This window comes from Rissa tridactyla, chromosome 7, assembly GCF_028500815.1.
Source record: "Rissa tridactyla isolate bRisTri1 chromosome 7, bRisTri1.patW.cur.20221130, whole genome shotgun sequence".
In the NCBI taxonomy this organism is placed as follows: domain Eukaryota; kingdom Metazoa; phylum Chordata; class Aves; order Charadriiformes; family Laridae; genus Rissa; species Rissa tridactyla.
In genome coordinates, this window is record NC_071472.1 from 55,115,074 (window position 1) to 55,140,994 (window position 25,921).

The following is a 25,921-nucleotide window of genomic DNA, read 5'->3' on the forward strand; positions in this document are numbered from 1 at the left end:
ACTGGTGATGTCACTGACGGTTTTGCTCGTGGCCACGGTGGTGGCATCACTGGTGGTTTTGCTGGTGGCCTGGTGAAAGCACTGGGGGTGCTAGTGATGGTGGCGCTGGGGGGGAAGTACTGGTGGGAGCACTGGTGGGTGGCTCCACGGGTGACGGCACTGGTGGAAGTGCTTCCGGTGGCTCTAGCGGTGGCTCCGCTGGTGGTGGCACTGGCGACACCCTGATGGCCCTCCTGGTGGACTTCTGGTGGCCGCGGTGGTGGCATCACCGGTGGTTCTGCCGGCCCCATCGCTGCTGGTGGTGCCCCCCCCCTTCCCCGTCATCACCGATGACATCGCGGTTGGTGGTCCCCATTTTCGTGCCCACCGACGGTGACATTACCCCGGGGGGGGGGGGCGCCGCGCTGAGGCCTCCCGCCCGCCAGGGGGCGCCGTCACCGCCGGGAGCGGCCGGAAGTGAGGCGGGCTGGGCGGGCGAGCGGCGGCGGCGGGATGAACGCGCCTCCGGCCTTCGAGTCCTTCCTCCTCTTCGAGGGCGAGAAGAAGTGAGCTGCCAGCCGTGGGGGGCGACCTTGTCGGGCCGCAGACACCCTCTTCGAGCCGCGGGGGGCTGGGGGGGGGGGAGGCCCGGGCTCCCCGTACGGGGAGCCCGGGCCTCCCCCCCCCCCAGCCCCCCGCGGCCTATGTGGAGCTTGGCGGGGTGAGGGGGGATCCATTCCTTGAGGCGCTGAGGTAACGGCCTGTATCCACTCAGGATCACCATCAACAAGGACACGAAGGTGCCTAATGCCTGCCTGTTCACCATCAACAAGGAGGACCACACGCTGGGGAACATCATCAAATCGTGAGTTAAGGCGGGGGCGGGAAGGGAGTAAATTAATTTTTTTTGGGGGGGGGGGGGCAGTTAGGGGCTTTTTTACCTCAGGAAGTTGAGATAGGTGTTGTCAGGTCAGGGCAAAGGCTTTAAAAGTGAGGGAACAGCCTCCACAAACATGTTCGTATTTGAACGGGTGTTGGGAAAGCCCACCAGAAATACGGCTTTTTATTTTTTTTTTAATGTAAAAAGCATTTGTATTTGCGCTGTGTGGTTATTCACTGCAGCTTCTCCGTTCCAGGCAGTTACTGAAAGACCCCCAGGTGTTATTTGCAGGGTACAAGGTCCCGCACCCGCTGGAACACAAAATTATCATCCGCGTCCAAACCACCCCCGATTACAGCCCCCAGGAAGCGTTCACCAACGCCATCACGGATCTGATCAGCGAGCTCTCCCTCCTGGAGGAGAGGTTCAGGGTAAGCTTGTTGCTTTTTTCTTTAAAGTATTTCAGCTTCTTGCAATTAAAAATTAAAACAGAGGGGAGGAGTACTGTAGCTTAGAGCTGGTCAGTAAATTAATCAAAGCCAAGCAGCATACCTCAGCTCCTGTCAAGGCATGGTGGAGCTTGTCTGCTCTTAATTAAGGGTTATTGGCATGCCCATCAGGGGTTCAGTGGGTGCTCTGTAATTCCCTAGATGGCCGGCATTTGTTTTCTCACACTCTTATTAGTGTAGAAAACAATCTATCTTCTATTCTAAGTGTTGGTTTGGGTTTTTTTATTTCTCCTGCCAAAACTCTGGGACAGTATTTTTTTTTTTTTTGGACCACTTTTCATAACTTCTGCCCAACTGTGCAACTGTATTTATTTAGCCCCTGATTTTTGAGGCTTAATCTGCCCAAAAGGTTATTCAGAGAAAACCGGGAGGGCTATGAATAGGATGCTGTCTGTAGTGTTCTCTGATATGCTGGTAAAAGGTAACAGTGCACCAATTTTGTAAATATGTTTTGATATTAAGTATTATTTTTCTGGATGGTGTCAATTTCCACTGATGGTTTGTGGTTCTTCTTGTGTTGCACAGAACACTGTTACGAATGTTTAAAGTAACCTCGCCCAGCTCAGTAACACTTCTTGTCTTAGCGTATGTATTTTTCTTTGTGTTTTACAGGTTGCTATCAAAGACAAACAAGAAGGAATCGAGTAAAATCATCCCCTTTAGAGCGGAGTGTACTTGTGAGGCAGACTGATGTGTGTGTTAGTTGGATGTTATATTTAAACCTCCATTCATGGCAAATATTTTCTCCCTTGTCCCACTTACGTTTAATTTTTGACAGTAGCAGCGGTATTTTGTGTCTTTTTTTTTTTTTTTATACTAGACGGGCACTTTGCCAAGAGGATAAATGTCTTGTTTGATTTGATGGATAAGTCATTAAAATGGTTTCTACTTTTCTAATTGGAGCCTTCAGTCAAATATTTGTACTGGGCTGTTGGCGAGTTTATTGTGAGCGTACTCTCAGGATGAGAAACTGCTGTGCGAGAGGGGTAGATGAACCCTCTGCTTTTCCTTTTCAAAAAGTCTAGGCACTGCCAACCGAACTGGTATTTTGTTTTATTAAGTGTCGTTTCTATAAAACAAATGCACAAATTGTGAAAACGTACAGTAAAAGAAACCAGATGTTTACAATGACTTGATGAGTTTAACAAACTCTTACGGTTTGTTTTTTTTTTCCTCTTGCACATAATAGCTGGTCTAGAAAACTTCATGGTTATATGGGTAACAGTCACTAATACTGCACTATTTCAAAGCACGGGAATGAAACTCTGGTATAAGGAACTATGACTTCTTCCAAATTGCCGTTATGTTCACACTAGTTAGAACAACAAGGTAAGTGAAAGTAGGGTCTGATACCACATTGTTTATTAGGACTTCAGTCAGCTGCTCCCCATTGTCTCGAAGCTCTGGCCACTTGAGAATCTACGAGGAGAACAGAGTTGGGGTAGGAAAGGAATGGTGGTATTGTCTCTGAAAGTGGGAGGTTACTAGTGATTGAAAGGCCCGGCTTGATGATTTGGTTTCTGCGGAATCTGCTTCCCTGCTAACCTGGGGAAGCGGAATAAAAAGGTGGTTCTCCCTTCTGAGGGAGATGGTGCAGCTTTATGGTACTCCAAAGGACCAGGGTTTAAGGCAGAGGGACTTGATCAGAAAGAAAAAGGTGAAAGCAGCTGGAATTGACTGTTGACTTGGACAATATGCTTGCAAAAAGTTTATGGAGCATTAGGTCACATCACACCTATAGCTCAAGACCACACTCTGGAGTGAGAGCCTTTGAGTGCATGTGCCTTCATCATGCAAGGGAGCAGTAATTGCCCAAAAGAGGACTATCTCAAGTGAAAAAAAAAAGGTGGCATGAGCATAGGGAAGCAGTGAGCCCTTTCCCATGTGCAGTTCTGCCAGGGAACAGCTGCTCTGGCTTCCCCCTCCTCGCCCTGCCAGGGAAATGGTGTCTGCACGCTTGTATTGTCAGGCTCGCCAGTTTAACTCCTGATTTTTTTTTACCCAGGGCCCTTCTGCTAGGAAAAGTTGCCAAACTGCAGAACGCAGGAGCAGACAGACTTGCTTTACAGCTCTTAATTCCTGTCATAGTTCTGTTTGTGTGAGATTTGAAAGATGGCCTTGGTCACGCTCTGAAGATTGCTTTTAATTGCTTGTGAGGGCTAGGTAGAGGGAACAGTGGGCATGTTCTGGTGTAAGTCTGATAGCTCTGCCAGGGGGGAGATGGAGGGAGGCCCCACTCAGCCCCAAAGCGTAAACGAGACCTACCTGCGTGGGAGGGATCCTTCTGTCGGAGCGCTTTCCCTTTGCAGAGGTCCATGCTGTGGTGTAGTTTGAGAGGTTGTACATCCACACGCTTCCCTTCTCGTCACCACAGAACACGTAGTCTTTTGCTGTAAGACCAAAAGAAGCAGCTGGAAAATGAGCGTGGAACTGGGAGTCCACTCCTCTGTAAACCACAGGTGGAGGATTCCAGGGGAGGACGTCATACTTCAGCAAAATTCTATTTCTAGTACAAGTATATTAATCTATCTTGCTCTGAAAAATTAATTTAAAGATAAATTGGCTATCTGACTGTAGTACAGAAAAGCTAATGATAAGCGTTTTGGCATTTCTTCTGACTTTTTGGTTTTGGAAATTGGTGATCAAATCAGGTTTGTTTATTCCTTGTTAGTCTTAAAAGCCAGCTGCCCGCCCTGCGTGTGGCATTCCTACCCCTTGCTTCAGCAGCAGTAAGCATTTAAATGGCTCTAGAAAAGCTACAGGGGCAAGCCATCAGCTCTGTGTGCTTTGAAGACCTGTAAAGGAAGACTCTGTTGGCACTGTACAGTCGGTGTAACGCTGTAAGCCTGAGCTGTTCCCCCGTTGTAGGTACAGCCTTGCGGCTTGCCCCGGTGAAGGGTGCCGCCTACCTGGGCAGGTGCTGAGCGTCAGGTAGGACAGGTCTGTCGGGGACCACTCGAGCTCGGCTAGAATAACTGCAGATATCGTCCGCTGGCAGCCTTTCCCCTTTGTGTCAAAAGACCGACTCCAGCTCCATAAGTATATGCATCCCGGTTTAGAGCTCTTGGAAACTAGGGAAGAAAGAGAGGAGAGGCTGTGTCAGTTGCCGAGAAGTGAAATGCCTCAAAACAAAGACTGGCCTCTGGTGAAGGTGGTCCATCTAGAAGGTGGCTTTTAACATGTGGGACCTGATAGCAGCAGCAGCAACTGTTTCCACCTCCATTACCTTATTTCAGGATAATTGGAGGCTGCAGAAGGATTTTCAGTCCCATGCAGAACAAGCATCAGCTATTCAGAAAGACCCAGACCATGCTTTTAAGCACCCTCACACGCATGGGAACCCTCAGTTCCCCTGGAAAAAAAAACCAAACCGTTGCCCCCAGCCCTTGAGCAGAAAGGAGCTCTCTTCCCTCCCACTTCAGCACTGCTGAAGAGTCCATTTGGTTTCCAGTCCTGCTCAGACACGGGTTTGCACGTCTAGCCCACATTTTAGGGAAAGATAAGTGACTCTGGGAGACGACTCCATTTTCTGTATCCCCTAAAAACCTAAAGAAAAGGTAGTCACACCCCATTCGGTCCCTCTGCTCATGGTGCTGCCATCAGCCTGCCACACGCTGAGGTGCCTGACCGTTTTTCTGGATTGGGTTATTGTGTTTATACTCACCGATGACATCATCATTCAGAAAAGCCAAACCGTCAACCCTGTGAGATGTTGTCATGCCTCCGTCCTCGTCAGGAAACTGGAATATGGCTTCAAAAGGCCTAGAGTAGGGGGAAGGGTGAAATAAGTCAATGGGCAGCAGCGGAACAGAACCCAGGAGAAGGAAATGTGTGTTAGTGAGTCTCTTGCCAAACTCGGATCAATTCCCACTTGAACTTAGCACTACCGGCCACCTGGGTTTGTTAGTATAGCAGAAGCCTGTTTGCTGAAGAGACTGCTGTTTTACTTCCTCTGTTTTTGTAGCCATCGGGATTAGCCTATGTGAGCAGGGCCTGACTTCACGTGCTTCTTTCTTGCCATTTTTTTTTCTGTGCTCCCACAAGATGCCAGTTTCCCGGGTACCCTCACGTACCAGAAACAGGCCTTGCTGTGAGACTGGCGCTTGCTTCAAGAATTTACGCTCCCTTACACTACTTCAAGATGATACAGTCTTAAGTTTTAGGGTATTGTATTACGCTCCTGTCAGCCTTCCTTCAAAGTAGACTGCAGCATCAGTACAAGCTCACGGCTGCTACCTTTGGACACACCGTTAGCATCATGCTAATATTTTTTCTTGCCACTGTGGGAAGGGGAGTATGGTTTCAGGTTGGTAGGACGTGCTGCTTTTCTTGCTCAGACTTCCTCAGTGAGAAATACAGCCCTTGCTAGGACTACCTCTTCTTATTATTGAAAGCAAATGTATGCCCCTGACTTCTGGTTCTCACCTGCTTTTTTGTTCCTTATCCAGTTTTATATTCCAGGCAAAGCAGCCACCTTCACAGCCCGCCAGCAGGTACTGATCTGGGCAGGTGGGGACCAGGGCAATCCGTAAGGGAATGGAGAGTGCTTCTAGCACCAGCAGCTGGCTAAAAAATAAAAAAAAAAAAAAAAGAAAAGAGAGAACAAGCAGTTAAGTGGTGCTGCGACGTGATAGTTACAGGCTCCTGGACTGGCCACATCTGGTTTTTGAACCTTTACCTTGCTTTGAAATTGTAGTCACAGTCTGGAATCCCAATATCCCAGAGCGCAATTCGCTTGTCATAGGATGCAGCTGTGGGACACAGAAGAGAAGCAGGTAGTGACACCGCTGCTCATCTGGCTCTTCTCGTGCTAGCTGGCAATTCTACCCGTGTTACAGGCTGAAACACTCTAAGCCCGTGGCATCAGAGAGCTCATTAAAGCACGGCAGCAGTCACTGAGGCTCCTGGCTCAACACCGCTTCACAGACACTGTCACACATGCACAGTCAGTAATTTGCGTTCTTATCCTGTGCTCTGAGAGGAGCAGATAAAAGAAAGCTTGTTTCCTGGTGTCCATTACTAAGTTGTGGCTTCATAAGGTCATTAATTAGTGCCCCTTTGAGCTTATGGTTCTGGTCATGGGTTCTAGTGGAATCTATGAGCTCCAACCTCTACTCTCAGGCAGACACCACTTTATTCCACGTATCCATGGCTTACTGTGTTTGCATCCACGGCAGCTCCTATTGGGAAAGTTAGGCACTGACGTAAAGCGTCAAAAGACACTTAACGTCACCAAGCTGATACACTGATAGCAGAAACAACCCTAACAGATTACTCAAGAGTAATCTGGATCCTAACCAGATAGCATCCCTCAAATTCAGAGCAACCAGGTTAGTGCCCAGTCCCCAAACAGGCATGCAAAGACTCTCACTTCATTACTGTAAGTTTTTCTAAGCAACGTATTGAGCCTTGCTGTCCATGCCATTACATGGCTGTACCGTCAACTTCCTTACCCCTCTAGGCTTCTGCTTTTTGCGCTCTTGAGCTGCTTCTTGAAAAGTATCCACTACAGCCACCCATGCGTTAAAAAAATTCCACTTTTAATGGTTCATGTAGCACTGTAACCACTCCAGGATGTGGGTAACTGTAGGCAGGAGGAACAATGTGCTGTGGGGTGCAGGTGTGGTCTGAATGGCTCTGTAACAGCTTACTTTACAGGCCTGACAATGCAGCTGCAATTTGTAATACGATGGTTCATTTCCCACCAGCCTGTTAAGCCTCGGCCTCTGTGGGCCCTACGGTGGCAAAGCGCTCTCCTACACCAGGACCTGAATAAAAATTTCTGACTGGGCAAAGAACTCAAAAAGATTTTAATTTATCCAAAAGCAATTAAGCGCATAGTTTTGCTCATTGGAAAAACTGAAATCCAACAGCCCATTATACGCTGCATTGCCCCTGTTGCCGTGCTGATGAGAGCCCTGCCAGCTGACCGCTCGCTGCCTGGCCCCCAGCAGGCTGCTCTGGCTATCATTCTTCTTACTCATCCCTGCGGAACGGATCCGCTGCTCAGCTTGTTTGTGGCTAATGCCTGTGTGATAGCCACCCTGAGAGCTACCGAGACTGAAACACAAGCTGCTGCACCTCAGCTAAAGAGTCAGGCTCTGCGGCTGAAACGATTTGTACCTTCTGTGGATTACTGCCATATGAGACTAACAATACTCTCTCCGTAACGTCTGTCCGTGCTTTTTGTATGTGTGCATGGTCCCTACCTGAACCTGCTTGCACTGGTGACAATCTCCCTTAAGGAAGCCCAGCCTTTTCTACATTAGGTACTAAAGCTAAAGAGATTCTGAACCAGAGACTTACTGAAGAGGTGAGTTTCTCGAGTTGGGCTGAAGCAGACAGTGGCAATGGGCTTTTTATGAGCCTTTATCTCTCCGTAGCAGAAGTCAGCCGCCACATGAATCAGTTTGACGATCCCTCTCCTCCCAGCAGCCGCCAAGATATTATGAGATTTTTTCCGACTGTCGCTGATTACCATTGTGAGGGTTGTCCATGCAACACTGAAAAACTCCTAGGATAGGAAGAAACCAAAAATAGCATGAAAGAGAACAGCCAGCAGGATGGCTGTTAGCTCAGAGATAAGACAACTATCAGGAGAGCTATTCAGGTGAAATGACACGACTATTCAAGCCACAGCATCGAATCTCCAAACCAGCCTCAGAAGAACACAAACTACCAAACCAGGATGTTTACTCCTCTACGCTGTCGAGCAGCTTTGGCAGCCTGGATACACACACACATGCCTGTGTGAGGAGGAGAGAAGCAGACTGACCTTTTAAACTAGTAAAAAAAATAAAGCCAAACAACGCTAAAAGGACAAGAAAAAAACCTTTACTATCAAGCTTCATCCTTTTAAGACCTGTCCACACTAATGCTTGAAACCCTTTCAGAACTCTTTGTAATATACAGTACGTACACGTGTATATAATTATAAAGGATTATGGTATTTCCATGCAATGCTTACTCTTGCAACCTACCTCCGTAGCCACCTTATACTTTTTCAGCACTGTCCCCGTCTCACAATCAATCAGACAGACAGATTCCCCTCCACATGTTGCCACGGTTCTGGAGGAGCTCATGATGGGATCTGAAAGATGAAAAGAAGAGGTGAGAAGTCCCCAGGCTCACAGATAACACATGAAGACTGCAGCTTATCACTGCCTGGTGCTCTCCCAGTCTCCTGTTTTCAAAGTCAAAGAAATACGTAAGCAAGTCTCTTCCTGACGACGGAGACTACAGCTTGAAGGAGCAGGGGTCTAACGCATGGAGTCCACTGGGATTCCAGAGCCGGGTGGTTCTGGGAATCCTGCAAACCTCTTTAAGAGCTCACCTTTCCTGGCTCCACAGTCTAGCAATGGCTCGAAGACACAGGACCAGAGCTGCGTTTTAAAATCCTCGCGGCTGTTGCCTTTACTGTGACACTGAAGAAAATGCAATGGCTCTGCACTGACATCCTCCTACAATAAACCATCCACATTTAGAAAATTCATTCCCCTGACAGTGGTTTGCCTGTGATTGCCTTGACAGAACCCTCTACTGAACAGAGCAATCTGAGTTAAACTGAAGTATTTTTCAGCCCTTCTGTGTTACAGAGAACAGGAGAGACTGAGGTGCCACCAATGCTCAAGACTCCTAAACCAGCAGGCAACTGTTTAGAAAAGATGTGCCCAGCAGACCCCAGCAGTGAACCCCATTTCCTGCTGTAAAGAAATGTGAAAAACCCTTTAGATCCCCACTGGTCTGAGCTGAGGGGGAAACACCTTTCCCCATGCAGCCATCAATTTGACCTGAGAGCAAGTCATGCCAGTCCCGTTTCTAAGAACAGGCTTTCACAGTGCACCACCTCAGAGCGCTGGTCCATCCATCCCCTGCAGGGGATTCACTGTCTCCAGGGGCGGGCCTTCCCTGACGCCTCTGAGAGATTTAAAACAACAAGAAAAAAAAACAAAACAAAAACCGTAACTCACAATATATCTGGCCAATTATGAGCTCCAAGCTGTGTAGAGCTCTGATGAAATCTGAATGCGGCTCCTCCCACTAAACCAAGAGGCCGAAAGCCAGTCCCAAGGGGGCTGATGGACATACCTTGCCCTTGGAGTTCCTCACTGGGGTCAAGCTAACAACTCCGTTGTCCTGCTCCTGGCTTTTCTGTTCCCCTGACAGCTGTCTGGATCTTCTGTTGTTCTGCCCCTTGGGAAACTGCTCTCCATTCTTCTGTGTCTCTTCAGGTCCCTGCTCAGGGGTTGCCTCTTTGGCTGGCTGGTTCGATGTTCTTGGTTTATCAGGAGCTGAGTCATCCTGCACACGACTGGATTTTCTGGGATTTACTACAGCCTCCTCCTTGGTGTTTGCCTGGGTCTTGGACCTCTTGTTTCCAGAGCCTGGTTTTGAATGATTTCTTTTCCTCTTGCTGGGCGTTACCGTGACCTATAAGGCATGTTGTCAGTTTCTGCAGAAGGTTTCTAGCTTTCCTGAGATGTGCAGATGATTTGTAAGTCGGAGATATTAATTATTCAAATGCAAGTACCCTCCCATGGTTACACACTGGATTCCAAGAATCAGACAGCCCACAGCTGCAGAGTTCCTGGAGGCAGAAGCTAATGAAAATCACGCAGCCAGCCTCATGTTCATCTCCCTCCCTTGTCCCAGTTACTTGCGATTTACATAGGATGTGGAAAAACAAATCTGGCCTACGCACCGAGGGGGTTCAGTCTGCAGCCATTTCAAAGAAGGCAAGTACCCTCAAAGTCTGGCCATGCATCAGCCCAGTTCTCTCATTAAAAATATCCCTTCCTTAAAGGAGAGGTGGAGTCAGTAGGACTACATTCATGAAACCTTTGGGGTTTCATATAAAAATGGAAGCTCCTTCCTCCTGGGGAGCAACTCAACCTTCACATTGCTGGGAAAGCTTCAATCTGGCCATAAAGAACAAGGCTCAGCTCTTGAATACAGGCTGGAGACCAAAGGGTCATAAATGTAAACTGACAAGTGTGACTGAATTCATAAGAAATAAAAAGGACACTGTTAACGTAACTGGAAAAATCACCTACCTGATCCACATCCCCTGCAGCTTCCCTGGGGCTTTCTGTACTTTCTTCCTCATTCTCATCCATCATTTCCTCTGATTCAGGATCTGTGCCTAAGTCCAGACCCAGTGAGCATGCCAGCAACTCTTCTGCAATCATTTTCACCTTAGAAGCAAAAAAAAAAGACAAAAAGCAACAGCAGTCAAACTCTGATGTGTAACAACAAGAACTGCTTTGCTGAGTTTTTAATATCTGTTCCCACTATTCTACATGAATTTCACAAGTGATGGAGGAGTCCCCAGCTGACAACCTGGCAGGACAAGTCCTCTGCTGACATTACACGACCCAAGAACTTCACTTTGTTGTGGGCACCCAGGGTACACATTTGCGAAAACAACAGCACAGCAATGAAACAAGACAAAGGAGAGATGGAACCTCAATTGTACGTACGCATACACAATTAAAACATATGTTACAAACTAAATGGTATCTTTCCCCACTGGCAGTAACTACAGTTCGTCATTATCTTTTCTCCTTTCATACAGCTTCCATCACGACTAAAGGTTACCATTAGAGTTATTTGCAAATAGTTAAGTACTGAGGATACTGCAGTCTTGTTAATTAGTACAAGTATCGTTATTGCTTATGAATTAAAAAATGATGTTTAATGACAGTGATTGCAACTTGGTGCGCATTTAGTCCTAGTGCTTCTGTAATTGCTTAACAAAGCAGTGAAGAAAACCAGAAAAAGTGCTACCATCTGTCTGCAAGAGCCCTGACACCCTGAACCCAAATCCATAGAGCATTTTGATCAAATCCATTCAGAATCAGGCTGCAGAGTCCTTGCCTGAAGAACAGAAGGGTACGTGGAATGTAACCTACCCGCCAGCGGGTGAATTCACTGAGTGAGCTGGGTCCATACACTACATTGGTCTGTACTGACTTCAGGAACTTTTTCTTGATGGATTTCACTTGCTCAGCTGTGTATTTCTCAGGAAGTTGGTCACGGAAGAATTTTTCCCAGTGAGCAGTAACCTAGGCAGAAAGACTGAGTTTGTTCAACAGAATACTAGAGAAAACCAGAGCAGAAAAGCACAAGAGTACTTGTAAAAGCATTTAAGAAGTTGCCATCCTCAAGGCTCCGCTAGCTAAAGGATGGCACTGCTTCCCTTTGTTTTATTAGTGTTCAAACCACGACTTCAGCTAACAAGAAACCCAGTTCCTCTGAACGAAGCCTAAGTGAGTGTGGCTAAGCAGATACTGTCAACATAGACCCAGGGCAATGCCTGATTTCATGCCTCTGGATCCATAGCAAACGGTCTTAAGGAGTCTTAGACTGTGCCCTACTAACAGAGAGTACCTGACAGGCAACTGATTTATTATAACAGGCACAGGATAACGAGGATGCTGGAGTTTTCTTGTAGTTCAAAGTGTCTGCGTGAGCAGGACTGGTGCACATGTCATCCCTATATATATAAAAATACCTCGATTCCCAAAAGGCTTCTGAACTACGGGCACAATCACGCAGATGCTCACCTATCAGCACAGTTTCCCAACTGAGAGTTTCTGGCGGGTAGTGACACATCCATGAGCATTTGGACCCAAGAGACCTTGTACATTTAGACACAGCAGCAAGAACTGGGCAGCCAGGTACAACGCAATACCATCAGGGAAAGGTATCTGGGGCACAGCTACCAGCACAAAACGAACAGCACGGGGGAGCATTTGGTGTCTCATTAAACAGCCAACCAGACCCAGCCGCCTGCAGATGAGAGGCTGCGCAGCTCTCGCCAAGACCCTTTGAGGTACAAGGTATTACACAGATAACAGCACAATAAGCCACCCCAGTCTTCAGTATCTGATCTCTTCCCCACTGTGACACAGAAGGAATTAACAAGATCAGCTAACTAAAATACAAATGGTAAGAGCAGTACTGCACAAAAAAAAACCCAAAAACTTTTCATAGTACAACAATAATTTTGCTCAAGATCACAACATGCTTTGTGGGGACAATCTGCCAGAAGCTAAACTGTGAACACAAATGAGTGAAAATACAGTTCCAAACATGCACAGCTACAGAAGAAAGACCAAATCCTTGTTCCTGGTGTATGCTGGAAAAAGCAAGATTGTCCTGAGCTTGGTTTTGTGCTCCCCATTCCTGGGGACAGGACAGTGATGTAAATTAGATGGGGAGGTGTATGCAGCTGTTACGTCAGCACCAGGCTTCTCCCATTTTTGAATGATGATAGGAGTGACCTGAAAAACCAGAGGGTCAGACACAGACCTTGCTGGCCCGGCTCCTGCGATTTAAACTGAAGGCAGAAGTCGGCTACGTAGAACAGGTAGAGCCAATGCAAGCAGTGACCACAGAAAGCAGCAATAAGACATTTACTAGGTAGCCCATACTGTGGACTGTGCTCAGATCAAACCAGAATTATTGTCAACCACTTGATGTTTGTTTGCGACTCTGTCATTAAACTGAGCACAGTATTTAGTTATTCTCAGGTGTTTAGAGATTAAGAAAATATCACACATCTTACCTTGCTGGTGAGTTTACGACTATTGACACGCCTCACATGATTAGCCAGTTTGGTTATGTCTTTGCCATTGAGTAGCCGCAGATTTTGCAAAAGAAACATTACTTTATAGTCATCGTTGAGCTAGAAAAAGAAGATTGGAGTTACAAAAATTGTACACATGGTACTTGCTTTAGCTTTAGCCCTTTATTAAAATACACCCAAGGATGAGAAGAATGTGTTTAGTCAGGAAAAGTCATTTCATAAAGTCTTCTCAGCATTTTCGACTTGAATATCACCTCTTAGTTATAAATTAACGTTTACAATGTTTAGTTATAAATTAACCCCTGTGAGTTGGGATCGTGAACTGCAGACAAAAGCCCTGCCTCACGCTTGTGCAGTACTAACATCCAACACGAGGTGGTGGCGGTGTAACCGGGCTCATCTGCTCCGGCCCGAGCGCGAAGCAGGGTACTCTGTCCACATCCTTCAGCTCGGAGTGAGCATCTCAGACAGAGGAAGGCCTGCCCTGCTACAGTAAACGAGTACCAGCAGGGTTTCTTTGGTTCAGGTGCGTTTTAGGTCAGACCAGTTCCCCAATCCAGTTTACCATACAGCCACACATCTACTTCTGCCAGCACGAAACAGCAAATAAGCATCTGGGGACAGCAATGGTGGCTGACGCCAGTTTAAAGCACAAGTAAGATTACAGTTTCGGAGGCTTAAACTGTACAGTCAGCAGAGTCCCTTGGGAGAAGTCAGAAAACCTAAACTAGACGAACCACCAAGTTTAACCCCTCATCCGAGGACCAAGGCTGCTCTTCCAGAGCACAAGGGGCACTAAAACTAACATACGAGAAGGATGTGTCTACACAGTCATTACTCTATTTTACACAAGCGTGAGCATAAGATACCTTGCCGGATAAGCTACCTAAGATGGGACTCTGTTCTGGAGAATCAGGAGTTCAAGTTACCCAGATTTTAATCTGAGTGGTTTTGGGCAAGTCACTTCTGCAGACTGGGAAACAGTGGCACAAACTGCTGAAAGGGAACAAGACGACGGGCTGCTTTCTCAGATGCCCTAGCACTTGCTGCATAAGAACAATTTATAAGAACTAGGCATAACTGTTGTTTGTTTCCCCCTCTATTTAATGCTTAGCTTGTAAGGATGGGAGGTAACTCACTGTCAAGTACACATTGTTCTCGTAGGTTAGCTCCTCGAGCAGAGGGAACTGTTTCAGAGCAGTTACATCTTCCAGTTTGTTGTTGTTGCAGTTTAGGACGCGCAGATCAGGCAGGGTTAGACTGTTCGGAAATTTGTCCAGTAAATTATCAGAGAGATCTAGTTTCTGCAGATGCCTCAGACGGGAAAACAAACGTGGGTCTAAGTCTCCAGTCTTCAGTTGCAGCTTGGACAGGCTGAAAACAAAAGAGAACATGAACTGTCTGCAGTTCATCGGGATAAAACACGGGATACAAGGTCCCACCTGGTGGCACCTCAGTCTAGCACAACTCACTGGGTAAATCTGACCAAACCTGCTTTTTCTCGTCTGCAGCATTCTGCACCACAAGCACACATACGTGGCAAAGATGCTGTGTCTGAGTTAATATCAGAGACTGGAGTGTACCAAGGTATTTGCAGTACTACTAACCTGCAATGCAGATATTGGATCAGTTTGCTGACCTGGCTCAAAACTTTTCTCCTCTTCATTAGAAGTTAAGTTCAGGCCACGTGCAGAGCAGGTCCCCAAATAATTTGGCTGTTTTCAAAGGAACTAACTTCACAAAAAAAGTGATTTTTACCTTTCTTTTACAGTGAATTTTGCTGCAAAAACTTCCAACAGCAGATATGGAAATCTATCAAACAAAATCCCAAGGGTGCCACCAAAACAGAAGTATTCTGTCTGGAAAGATAAAGAGGTACAATATTTGAGGGGAAAAAAAAAATACCCCTTCTCTGTAAGAGAGTGAAAACTGCATATTATAAGAAGGGTCATTTAGATTGGACTAGACCATTTAGTTGAGCTCCAAAGGGACCTTCTAGTCCTGACAGTCCTCTTGAGGACACAAGCCTGAGTTCCTTTAACAAACAGAATCTCTATCTCCAATGATTATTAAAAAAAGGCCTTCTAAATAGAAATGAAGCGTGAACAAATGAGGTAAATAAAATTAGGAAGCAAGACCACTTGTCACCTTCACTTGTCACCTTGGAAGCCTAACCAGCCAGTCAAAGCATATAAGGCCGAACAGAATTCAGCTGGCCGTAAAGCTGAGTGTGACCGCTACGTCATTTTGGGGAGAAACTCAACACAGCGTTCCCCAAATAGATTTCTGAAATCTAACCCTTGAAAACCATGGTATGAAGCTGCACGGGAAAAGCCACACTCTAGAAATTCACTACTTCAAACAACTCAACATCACTTTGTTACCCAGATTACTGCAGCCTATACTCTACAGATAAAACTTTTGAGTTTCTCTCTCAAAAAAATTTTTTTAGCACAAGACAAACTAAAAGAAGTAACTTTAAAGAGTACATATGAAACCCAAAACTCTTACATCAGCATCAAAAACAACAAAGGCGCCAGCCAGAAATTGGCTCACTGAGTCACTTGGATTCACCAGTTCTGGAATAGTGAAATTCCACTGTATTAATCATTTGGAAAGACACGTATGTCCCATGACCTCTGTTAAGGATCTGAGCAACAAAACTGTTTTTAGTGGTTTCTAAGCATGTCAGAGTTTAGTCTCCCCTTCTGCAATGTCTGAGCTACTAACATAATTGGATTTAGAGGAGATGGAAAGTGACAGAGGGAGAGGAAAAAACCCTCTAAAATCCAGGCCAGAAGACGTTGTCTTATTCGCATTAAGCAAAGACAGAAGTGTGCTGGGGGTAGGGGAGTATGTCTTAGGGTTAGGAAATCAGGATCCAGCCTTAGGCAGTTTTACAGAATGACGGTGGCAGCATATACACAAAACAAATGGTGAAAAGAAGTGGTAAACTGCTGATAACCTATCTAGCGAATGCAGTTCCAGTAGTGCTCACTGATCCCGCATCAAGAATGCCATCTCCCATTCTCTGCTTTGTAACCACCTCTCTTTTTTCAGTAAAAATGCTTAGGGAAAGAAAGACAAAAAAGGATCACCCAGGCTGAATTCAGCTGGAATTTTCCATGGGCCTGTCTGCACTTACTTCAGCGTCTCGATCTTTCGCAGCCTCGTAGATCTTGGAACCGCTCTTTCCAAAAGAAGTTCTGTAGTAATTTTTGACATTTTTAATCTCCACCCCTCTGCTGGTATCACTACTCAGTCAGCTGCAAGATCTCTTTTTGTGACCTTCCTGGTAAAACAAACAGGAATAAGAGGAAGTCGTTTCAACTGACTCCAAAAGCAGGGGGAAAAAAGAAAAGGTTACAAGGTTAGCTACTGATTTTTCTGCTGTGTTTGAAGTTGCCTTTTTTATACGTTTGAAATGAAAATACCAGAGACTTGTTGTTACACTGGGCACACACTCCCAACACACCGACCCAACCCATCTCCGAAACAACAGCGATACCTCCCTTGGCTATTAAAGCGACAGACCTGCTGTCAATGAAAGCTGTCCGCGTGGTGACAGCACTCGGGACTAGGACAGTCTCGCAGTTACCTCTTTGTACCTCTCCTGAGCAGCAAGGCTCTGCTCCAAGAACTCCAACACGCTTTCAAATAAACAGCAAGAGTAAATACACCTGTTGTGAATGCCTTCCTCCCAAGGAAATGACACGGTGCGCTTACTAGTCTGACCAGATGGATAGACTCTTGGCTGACAACTTCTAAATTCCCTAAAATTTTTGAAAACTGAATTACCAGAAATGTAAAGACCCACCAATCAAGAACATAATTTCCTCACCAAGGGGAAAAAAAAAACAACAGCATTCTGTGTGTTACTGGGAATCGACAAGTGTTTTCATGTATTGTTGTGGATAGGATAGTACGTGCACACACACGGATACGCTGATATTTAGAATACTAACACCGTTAGGGCCAAAGTAGCTTCATGAAATTACTGGTTCGTGGCTTAGTGCTCTGTCTGACACAGATTCCAAGAGATGGAAATAAAAGAGCTCCAAGGCCAGGCTCGCTACTGTCTTTTTGTGTTAGTCTCAGCGCTGCCTAAACGCCACTCCAGCAAATGACGAGGAACATCGAGGCACTAAGCTGTCCTCAGGCTCCACTTCAGCGCCAGAACACGCCTACAGCACCTGGTCCATTGGGTTTGACGGGCAAGGGAGCATTGCTTTGTTAACACTTGTAAGTAAGGACAATCCTTCGTGCAAGGAATATTTTATGCCAGCATAAAGAGCGCTGAGCCTGAAGAACAGTTTGAACCGCAGCTGTTGTGGATTTCATCCTTCAAGCAACAGAGCCATCACTGAAAGCCCAACCAGAGGATCAGGCCCGTACCTGATGAACCTATTAAAACTCCCAAAGCTCCAGTATCTATAAGAAAAATTTGACACCAATGACCACGGACGTTCCCATCACCCTCTTTTGACCACACCGACAGCACGGACACAGCTGTGTCACCCATGACACCCCGGGGAGCCACAGGGAAGACACCCCAAGGCCCCACTGCCACAAGAGGACGGGAGACACTGCAGAAGGCACATGCGATTATTTACCCTGACCAACCCCATCACCAGGCCTAACCAGGAACCGCCACCGACCCCTCCTGCCGGGGCCGCCAGCCCTAGGGCAGGCTGTGGATTCGGGCCAGGCTAGCGCAGCGCAGATAAAAACGAGTTTGATTTCGACTACCCCACACCAGCTGGGCCACCGCCTCGCCTCAGCCCAGGCAGGCCTGGCGCTGCCACCGCCACGCTGGGGACAACCCAGCTGTCAGCCCGGCCTCTCAGCGCCTTCCCGGCGGCCCCTCGGACGGCGCGCCGGCTCGGCGGCGCTGCCTTCGCGCCGAGGCTGCCGGGTGGGGCCGCGGTGTCCTCCTCACGCCGCCCCGAGCGCTCGGACGGCGGTGAGGGCCGGCGCCGGGCCGCGGCCTGAGGCGCCCCCACGCGGGGTCTGCGCGGCTTGGGTGGCGGGACTACAACTCCCAGCAGCCCCCGCGGCGCGGCCGGGCCCCGCACCGCTGCTCAGCGCCGCGGGGGATGCTGGGAGTGCGAGTCCGTGTGCCCCCCCTCCCATCCCCGCTCACCGACCGACCGGCGTGTGCCCAGCCCGGCCGCCCCGCCGCCACCCCGCCGCACCACCCCCTCCGCCCCCCCCCCCCTCACCTGGAAGCGGGCCGGGCGGCGGGAGGGGAGGAGGAAGAGGAGACGGGGAGGAAGGAGGTGTGTGGTGGAGCGTAGGGGGGGGGCCGTTTTCCTCAGCGCAGCCGGCGGGGATGGAGGCGGCGGCGGGTGGCGGCGAAGGGCAGGGCTGCGGCTGCAAGGGGATCCGCTCCTGCCTGCTCTGCGAGGGGCCCGCGCAGGCCGCTCCGCCCCCGCAGGTACCGGGGAGGGGGCGGCGAGGCGGGGCCGGGCCGGCAGCGGGGCGGAGCCGGGGGTGGCGGGGGGTGCCCGCCATGTTCCCCTCAGGGCGGGCCCGGAGGGCCCAGGTGGGGAAGGAGCGGGCTGGCCCGGCGCCGAGGGGGATCGGGGGGACTCCAAGGGGATGGAGGGACCCCCCCGCATGGCTCCCCAGGGGGCTGCGGGGCCCGTCGAGGCCCTGAGCCCCGGGGGAGAGCCCGGGCTGGGGACAAAGCAGCGTTGCCCGGGGCCTCCCCTGGGGTATTTCATGGAATCACAGAATGGTTTGGGTTGGAAAGGACCTTACAGATCATCCAGTGCCACCCCCTGCCCTGGGCAGGGACGCCTCCCACCAGCCCAGGTTGCTCAAAGCCCCGTCCAACCTGGCCTTGAACCCCTCCAGGGATGGGGCAAAGATTTGTGATTTCACAAAGATTTGGGAAAAATCCCAAGTGGCTTCGGCCGAATAATGTTACCGATCACGCAGTGACCTTGAAAGCCAAGACAGACCTTACCTGAGTTTCATACATTAAGAAAAATAACAGCTTAGCCTTTTGGCCTCAGCGGTATCTATCAACTTCCCTCATTCAACATTTATTGATATGAAAAAACGTATCTCTACGGCCAGCCCAAGGAATACCGACCATTAATCTCCTTATACATTTGGCACTGAAGATCATCTCTTCTTCCCCATCTTTGCAGGATAAAGACATTACTAGGAAAGAAAAGCGGCTTCAAGCAAGCGGCACAGTAATGCTGGAGCTGTAAAAAAAAAAAAGCAGGGAAAAGTTGTTCCCCAAAAGCAGCTGTAAAATTTCTCATGTCTACAAGAATCCTGTACAGACAGTTCTCATGCTGCAGGATCAAGGCTGCAAGGGTAAACCATGGAAATGTATTATCTTGAGAAGTCTTCCCCCCACTGCTTTTTTTCTTCTCCATTGTTATTTCCACAGGGAGAAGATAATTTCACTTACTGTCCAGAAACAGGCCTAGCTAAAGGAAATGAGCACTCGGCATTTGCTGGCTGGGCATTTCCATTTCCAGGGGTGTTTCTGAAGGAGGAGTTCATTAGCAAAGATGAAGAATCTGAGATAGTTGAACTGATGGATCGAGATGACTGGAAACCATCACAGTCTGGCCGAAAGAAACAGGTTTGACTTGAGAAGACCATTTGTTCTTAGATCCCTCTGGAAAAGGAAAGCTGTTTTCAGTTAAAACCCCAAATACTTCGATGTTTCATTAAATGTTTTCCCTTGAAAGCTTTTCCTGAAATCAATTGCAAGAATTGCTTGTAATTAAAGTCAACGTCTTGCAAAAATACATGATAGTTACAACGAACAGTATTTGATGGTGCACGTTCAGGCATTAAAGTTCCCACAATCTCCAAGTGAAAGAAGCGGGTGTTTCAGTTTGTTTTTACTTTACTGGTGAGAAATCTAATTCCAGAGAGATTAATGTAGCATCACTGACTCCTTTTGCAACCTGGTGACCAGGTCACTGGCAGAGATGAGAACTCAAAAGTTTTGACCACGAGCCCTGCAGGGATCACAGCCTCTCCAAAAAGACTTGTCCTAGATTTTTCTTTAATACTAGCTTTTTTCCCCCCTCTTTTTTTTCCAACAGGACTATGGACCCAAAGTGAACTTCAAGAAACAAAGGCTGAAAGCTGGCAGCTTTACCGGTTTGCCAAGTTTCAGTAAAAAGATTGTGGCACAAATGAAGGCCTGCCCTGTGCTAGGCGGTTTCTTACCTGTCGAACAATGTAATCTGGACTACATGCCCGAAAGAGGTTCTGCCATCGACCCCCATTTTGATGACTGGTGGCTTTGGGGAGAGCGTCTTGTTAGCTTAAACTTGCTTTCAAAAACCGTGCTATCCATGTCTTGTGATTCAGAGGACAGTATCCAATTATTTCCCTCTTTCAGTAAAGAAAACGGGGAATTAAGTCCCCCTGGATCTTTTACACAGACGTCAGCGTGCAAGAATTCAGGCGAAGAGGGAATCAACTGCGTTTTATCCCCAAGGCTTGTTCCAAGTAAAGAGGTGACTGTTGCCATTCACTTACCCCAGAGGTCTCTGGTGGTGCTGTATGGTGACGCACGGTACAAGTGGAAACACGCGATTTACCGCAAGCATATAGAGCACCGCCGAATCTGTGTCACGTTCAGGGAGCTGTCTGCAGAGTTCAGCGCCGGCGGAAGGCAAGAGAAACTGGGTAAAGAACTGCTAGAAATAGCTCTTTCATTTCGAGGAAGACCAGTGTGATCAGCAAGAGGAAGCCAGAATTGCATTTTGTTAGGAAATTTGAAAAATAAAGCACAGAATTTGTACAACTCAGTTTATTTCTGACGCGTGCGTAAGGAACCGGGTGTGTACGGAGATCAGCTCAAATCAAATGGAAATTTAACAAACAGAAATGAGAGAGTGCAAGGAAGGGGGGGGGGGGAGGGGCTGCTTGTTTGTTTGAAGACTGTCCTGGGCAATGGGAGCTTTTAGGCGAAAGTCAGAGGTGAGCTGTTGTATTCATTAGCTTGTTGTAACAAAATACAAAAAGCAAGTAGCCAGTTCTTAAACACTCAAATTAAACCAAGAAAGAAACTTAGAATCATTGAACTGAGCTGCATATCAAATGGCCCTTGGCATACATTCAGCCCAAGCCCTGCAGCAGATTTTTAACCTTCCCTGGCCCGTTCTCGGTTCCCTCATACCGCTTTTGGCGCTGCACTGTGCCGTAGGGACACAACTACCTTCTCACCCGCTTCAGACAGGTCCTTTAGAGAGCAGCTCTCCAGGGGAGGAGGGTAAGCAAGCATCCCTCCACAGATAATACAACACACTGAGAACTAATTAAAGTAATTATCCTTTGCTGAAGAGTCACGCTCTAACAGTGAGGATTAATCGTAAATGCTGTGTGTGACCTATATCTTCTGGGACCCAAGAGCAGCATTTGCAGAGGGGCGATGCCGGCTCTGGTGCAGAGACAGCTTGGGCAGAGTTCAGCCCAAAGACCTGCACAGACTGTGTTATTTCCTGATCGTTTGTCATCTCTGAACCCCGCTGTCAACTCTCAGTAGCAGGAGGCTGATTTTTGGGAATAAGCCGGGCAACAGACTGCAACACTGGCGGCTCTCATTTTTTTTCTTGGCACCTCCAGCAGTCAGGTTTGAATCATGCCTTGTACCTACGATTCAAGTAGTCATTTGTAGCAGAAGCTGATTTGAGGCCATCTGTCTGCTCCCAACAAACTTCTGTGCTCTTGAAAATGAAGTTGTGCCGTGGAAGAAGTGTGATCCTTTAATAAACACAGTTGTGTCACCAAAACCGTTCAGCGCGGTCACACCTACAGCAGTAAAACAACACTTTACAACGCTGCCGGGTTTTAGTTGGTAAGGAAAGGGGAACATTTATCCATGGGATCTCAGCGTCCCAGCACAGGTGGATTCTGCCATAGTAGTTCTTCCTCGGCACAACGCACAGGTTTTACTGTACGGCGATGCGCTGGTGCCACAGACGCTGCCCTCTGCGGCAGGCACTGCGAGGGAGGGAGCTCGTCACCCAACAAAACACTGAGTAGAAATCAGTTGGGTGAATCAGGATATTTTTTTAGCTGTTTCAGCTAACAGATAAAACTACAGTCCTTTGTAATTGCAATGAACCAGTTTCAGTTTAGCCCAGTATTTAAAGAGTTGTGGAGATCTACGTGCTAATTCCAACAGGGATTCGTGAGAGGGGCTCCCACGGACAGCGCTAAACCCCAAGCCTCCATCCAGACCGGCTGGCGAGCGTCACCGCCGTCCTCCAGCGGCGGTTTGGGCAGTCACGGCATGCCCTCTCTGACTGAAACCCGTCACTGCAAACGCGGCCAGCCAACGTGCAACAGGCCGGCCACGCTTCTCACAGCGAGCTTTATCCCAGGAAATTTCTCATAGTCTGCAACCACTCCAGCTCGCTCCCAAAGTCAGCCTCATACTCTCAAAATAGCGGTTTCTAACCTTTTTTCCGGTAGACTGGTGTGATCAGCACCGCTCCGCCGGTGTCCACGGGGCTCAGCAGCCGTAGGGAGCGTGGTGTCCCCAGGCCAGCGCCTGGAGCTGCCGTCGGAGCAGAGGACCTTTGGCCAAGCAGGAGGAGACGGCTGGCAGCCCACCGGAGCTCAGCACAAAGCCACGCGACGGGAGGAAACCCTTTCCTAGGTAAGGGAAGTGGCTGAGGCACCATCCCTGGAGGTATTTAAAAGATGGGTAGACAGTGCTTAGAGATACGGTCTAGTGATGGTTTTTGTCAGAGTTAGGTTGATGGTGGGACTCAATGATCTGAAAGGTCCCTTCCAGCCTGGGCAATTCTGTGATTCTATAAAGCAAGCCTTGAGCCCATACCCTCATCATCCTCCCAGTGCTGAGCCTCTCCAGCAATCTGCTCTTTGCCCAGCAAACCGCCGCAATCGAGTATTTCCATTAACGTTTGGCCTTTACTTCCAACGCTCCCTTTCAGATTTATATTGTGCTCTCAGCCTGTTAAAATGCTTTCTGTGCGCATACCTGCTGTTCCCTGCTCTCCCCAGTGGAAGCAGATGATGGCTTCTCATGAATCAGTGCCACAACAACAAGATACACAATATTAGTTCATTTTGTGCTCTGCATTCGTTAGCTGAATTTTTCTGCCTCGATCAAACTACACGGGAATATGCTGTTCTTGCCAGAAAATTCCAGCTCTTCCTAGTTGATGTCTTCAATGTGAAAAAATGCAGATAATGAAATACTGGGCCAAAAACTGAGGGCTTTGTCTAGATGGTTTTTTAAGTCCAAAAACATAACCTAGTCACTACACAGTCAGACACAGACTACTATGTCTATCTTTTGACACTTTTCATCTGCAAAACAGCCTCTTGGGCGTCATCTTAGATCAAAATGCAATTACACACCCATCAGTTCTGTATTACTTTCTAAAACTGTATGTACTTCTCTCCTAAAAAGCCAGAATCGCAGAACATTTAACAATTGGTTTGGACTGTCAAGTACCACAGAAATCTGAGAAAAGTATAAAGAGGTCTTAATCTTAAATAATTAGCTCTCAAATGTAATTTCGGCCACTAGACTAGTATTATTAACATAAGACAAACTTCAATGGTCTTCGTGTTAGAGGAATTCCTACCACAGCTGTTTATCTCCTTAACCAAAATTAGCACTTGTAAAACACATGCCAAGAACCAGGCCCTCATTAAAAGGAAGCACATCTAATTGTTATCTACTTGGGTACTTTGAAAGGAGAAGGATAACATCTGAAGGATAATATCAGTACTTTCAAAGCAGAAGGATAATATCTGACCAAGCTTTTTTTAAAAAAGGCAAAACCCGAGTTAACCCATAGAGGATGCTGGAGGACTTGAGCTGCCTTTCAAAAAAGCAGTTTGAAATCAGCAAGAAGCGTAAAACTTAGCAAGTTTATCCAGTTTCTCTCACACAGCTGGACAGTAACTGAGATACATACGTTGTTCTACGTTAAATATTGTTCATGCAGAGATAAAACAGAGATAGGCAAAGCTAAAATACAGAGATTTTTTTTTTTTCCCTCCTAGCACTTAGCACTCATCATAGTTACAGCCCTGGGTGGGAGGCAAGCTCCCAGGCGGGCACGCAGGTATTCAGGGGAATGCTTCCCAAATTCAGCCAGGCAGTAATTACTGAAACCGCTTTGTTTGAAATGGGCACAGAGGAGACAGCCTGCGAGAAGGTAATCAGAAAATAACCACGCTGACCCAGTTGTGCCGGGACCTGAATTTGAGGTTATGGCGCAAAGGGGGTTATTGAGGCAGCTGTCTTAAAAGTAGACGCGACGAGATTTAGAAGATAACGAAGCTACAGCAGAAGGGGAAACTCCAAGTTTTTTGTTTGTTTTAAGGCAGGGAAAGAAGAGAAAGGACATTACGAAATCCCACGGAAAGGCAAGAGGAGAATGTGGAGGGTGAGCGACCAGTCCCGCAGCTCGCCGGGCACCCTGTGCCTCCGTCCCCGAGCCGTCCCCGTGGCAAGCTGGGATGGCCCGTCCCTGAGTCCCGGCGTCAGGGAACCGAAGGATGTTGGCTCCGCGGCTGCACCCACCCCACCAGCTCTCTATAAACACTTCCACATATTTGAGCGCTTACCGCAGAGCACGCTCCACCCCGGGCTCTCGCACAGTATCGCTTTCATCCGTCACGTGGGTCAGGCCCAAATGGTCAAATCCAACATCCCCTCCATCTCCCCCGGTCAGAAAGCCTCCCCGAGAGTCACATATCCACTGAAACAACGGGGCGGCAGCTACCGGAGCCAGGGCTGCCCCAGGGCAATGTTAAAAATAGGGAGCTCGCAGAGTAAGAGCTGCCGCTAACTACAGCAAAGGAGAACCCGATACTGCTCCCTCCGGCTCGCATTCATGCCCGGTCTTGACTCCTGCTAACGAGGGAAGGAGAGAGAAGAGTCACCTCCTAAAACAAGGCAGGTGCCCCGGAACGATACAAAGCAGCCCTTTCCCTGCTTTAGGAAGGGTCTTTCCAGTGCTGGAGCCTGCAGAGGCATTTTTCTGGCCGGCAAAACTCTCCAAAAAAAAACCTGAAAGAGGACTCAAGACTCTGGAGCGAGATTGTGGCTGTCCCCTGCAGCAAGCCAAGGCAAGCCCCGCTGCAGAAACTGGAGAAATGGCCCAAACAAGGCAAGACCTGGTCCAGAGAGTCACAGCCCAAGGGAGCTGAGAACTGGGGCAAGAGCCATCCCAACCTGCGGCACCCAAGGGCCCACGCCTGGGACAGAAAGCTAACGCACATGAGGGGAAGTCCTCAACACACGTCCCAGCCTGAGGGTAGGACCCCTGGGAGAAGGATCCCCGTGCAGGCACCGAGCCACACAAAACTCGGGAGATCCCAGGAACGACAGACACCCCAGGAACGACAGAGAGGTGACAGCACAGGACTGATGTGGCCAGGCAAACCCAGACGTGACACAGCACGCTGCCAGCCCCGCTGGGACACCGGCGACGGTGCGGAAAGGCAGGCATCTCCCCGCTTGACTGATGGGGATTCTGCTGACAGCCACAGCGGCAGCAGCAGAAGCAAGGAGGATTTTCTGGCGTCGTAACACAGAAACACCCATCTGGACAAGTGCAACGTCCCCGCTCCTTTACGGATGAACTACCATGGCCGATACCACAGGCAATCCTTCCGCTGGACTGACAGCGGTGAAAATGCCAACAAGTTGGAGGAAGAGAGGCAGGAGTAAGAAAAGCAAATGCTGTTGTTGGGAAAGAAGGAGGAGAGGAGTCACAGCACGAAGGTGATGGGTAACCTGGAGAGATCCCAGACGCCAGAGTCAAAGAGCAAAAATACTCCCATGGGCTTCTCATGGAAAGGAAAACTCGGTGCCCAGAGAGACGCAAAAAACAAAGCTGAAAGCAAGGATGGGAAAGCACATTATTATTCTGTTTTAAGTGCAGTTGCCCTTGGGACACCATCTCAACCCGTACCTCAGACTACCTG

General features: G+C 48.2%; 4 protein-coding genes across 8 annotated transcripts; 2 read left to right on the forward strand and 2 right to left on the reverse strand.

Moving 5' to 3' along the window:
* The first annotated feature begins 450 nt into the window (after window positions 1-450).
* Window positions 451-2,499, forward strand: POLR2J (RNA polymerase II subunit J). Its single transcript, XM_054207810.1, has 4 exons — window positions 451-545; window positions 755-844; window positions 1,116-1,290; window positions 1,981-2,499. The coding sequence occupies exons 1-4, from the start codon at window positions 493-495 to the stop codon at window positions 2,014-2,016; spliced, it is 354 nt and encodes a 117-aa protein (XP_054063785.1). The 5' UTR covers window positions 451-492; the 3' UTR covers window positions 2,017-2,499.
* On the reverse strand, window positions 2,118-18,312 carry LRWD1 (leucine rich repeats and WD repeat domain containing 1). Of its 4 annotated transcripts, none has more exons than XM_054207791.1 (16): window positions 18,181-18,312; window positions 16,104-16,250; window positions 14,098-14,332; window positions 12,938-13,057; window positions 11,280-11,432; window positions 10,422-10,562; window positions 9,457-9,798; window positions 8,702-8,828; window positions 8,349-8,458; window positions 7,675-7,882; window positions 6,047-6,119; window positions 5,794-5,934; window positions 5,033-5,130; window positions 4,278-4,439; window positions 3,634-3,758; window positions 2,118-2,787 (listed from the first exon to the last, which is right to left on the reverse strand). In XM_054207791.1, the coding sequence occupies exons 2-16, from the start codon at window positions 16,181-16,183 to the stop codon at window positions 2,647-2,649; spliced, it is 2,256 nt and encodes a 751-aa protein (XP_054063766.1). In that variant the 5' UTR covers window positions 16,184-16,250; window positions 18,181-18,312; the 3' UTR covers window positions 2,118-2,646. The 4 variants fall into 4 exon arrangements, with proteins under 4 accessions (XP_054063766.1, XP_054063768.1, XP_054063767.1 ...); XM_054207793.1 differs by lacking the exon at window positions 18,181-18,312 and adding an exon at window positions 17,708-18,096; XM_054207792.1 differs by lacking the exon at window positions 18,181-18,312 and adding an exon at window positions 17,572-18,096.
* On the forward strand, window positions 18,263-20,747 carry ALKBH4 (alkB homolog 4, lysine demethylase). Its single transcript, XM_054207796.1, has 3 exons — window positions 18,263-18,395; window positions 19,368-19,565; window positions 20,038-20,747. Exons 1-3 carry the CDS (start codon window positions 18,291-18,293, stop codon window positions 20,677-20,679), a joined length of 945 nt encoding a protein of 314 aa, XP_054063771.1. The 5' UTR covers window positions 18,263-18,290; the 3' UTR covers window positions 20,680-20,747.
* An 88-nt stretch (window positions 20,748-20,835) lies between these two features.
* LOC128912279 (uncharacterized) lies at window positions 20,836-25,896 on the reverse strand. Of its 2 annotated transcripts, none has more exons than XM_054207794.1 (2): window positions 24,557-25,896; window positions 20,836-22,634 (listed from the first exon to the last, which is right to left on the reverse strand). In XM_054207794.1, the coding sequence occupies exon 1, from the start codon at window positions 25,894-25,896 to the stop codon at window positions 24,871-24,873; it is 1,026 nt and encodes a 341-aa protein (XP_054063769.1). In that variant the 3' UTR covers window positions 20,836-22,634; window positions 24,557-24,870. The 2 variants fall into 2 exon arrangements, with proteins under 2 accessions (XP_054063769.1, XP_054063770.1); XM_054207795.1 differs by having other exon boundaries at window positions 20,836-21,754; window positions 22,407-25,896.
* Between the last annotated feature and the right edge of the window lie 25 nt (window positions 25,897-25,921).

Excerpts from the sequence above, each read along its gene's own strand:
- LOC128912279 (XM_054207794.1), bottom strand. The coding sequence starts at position 25,896 with ATGGTGTCCCAAGGGCAACTGCACTTAAAACAGAATAATAATGTGCTT.
- POLR2J (XM_054207810.1), top strand. The coding sequence starts at position 493 with ATGAACGCGCCTCCGGCCTTCGAGTCCTTCCTCCTCTTCGAGGGCGAG. Across the intron at positions 546-754 it reads CTCTTCGAGGGCGAGAAGAA|GATCACCATCAACAAGGACA; the intron begins GTGAGCTGCCAG and ends GTATCCACTCAG. Across the intron at positions 1,291-1,980 it reads TCCTGGAGGAGAGGTTCAGG|GTTGCTATCAAAGACAAACA; the intron begins GTAAGCTTGTTG and ends TGTGTTTTACAG.
- ALKBH4 (XM_054207796.1), top strand. The coding sequence starts at position 18,291 with ATGGAGGCGGCGGCGGGTGGCGGCGAAGGGCAGGGCTGCGGCTGCAAG. Across the intron at positions 18,396-19,367 it reads AGGCCGCTCCGCCCCCGCAG|GGAGAAGATAATTTCACTTA; the intron begins GTACCGGGGAGG and ends TTATTTCCACAG. Across the intron at positions 19,566-20,037 it reads AGTCTGGCCGAAAGAAACAG|GACTATGGACCCAAAGTGAA; the intron begins GTTTGACTTGAG and ends TTTTTCCAACAG.
- LRWD1 (XM_054207791.1), bottom strand. The coding sequence starts at position 16,183 with ATGTCAAAAATTACTACAGAACTTCTTTTGGAAAGAGCGGTTCCAAGA. Across the intron at positions 6,120-7,674 it reads TCGAGAAACTCACCTCTTCA|CTGCATCCTATGACAAGCGA; the intron begins GTAAGTCTCTGG and ends TGTGTCCCACAG. Across the intron at positions 3,759-4,277 it reads GACGCTCAGCACCTGCCCAG|CAAAAGACTACGTGTTCTGT; the intron begins GTAGGCGGCACC and ends TTGGTCTTACAG.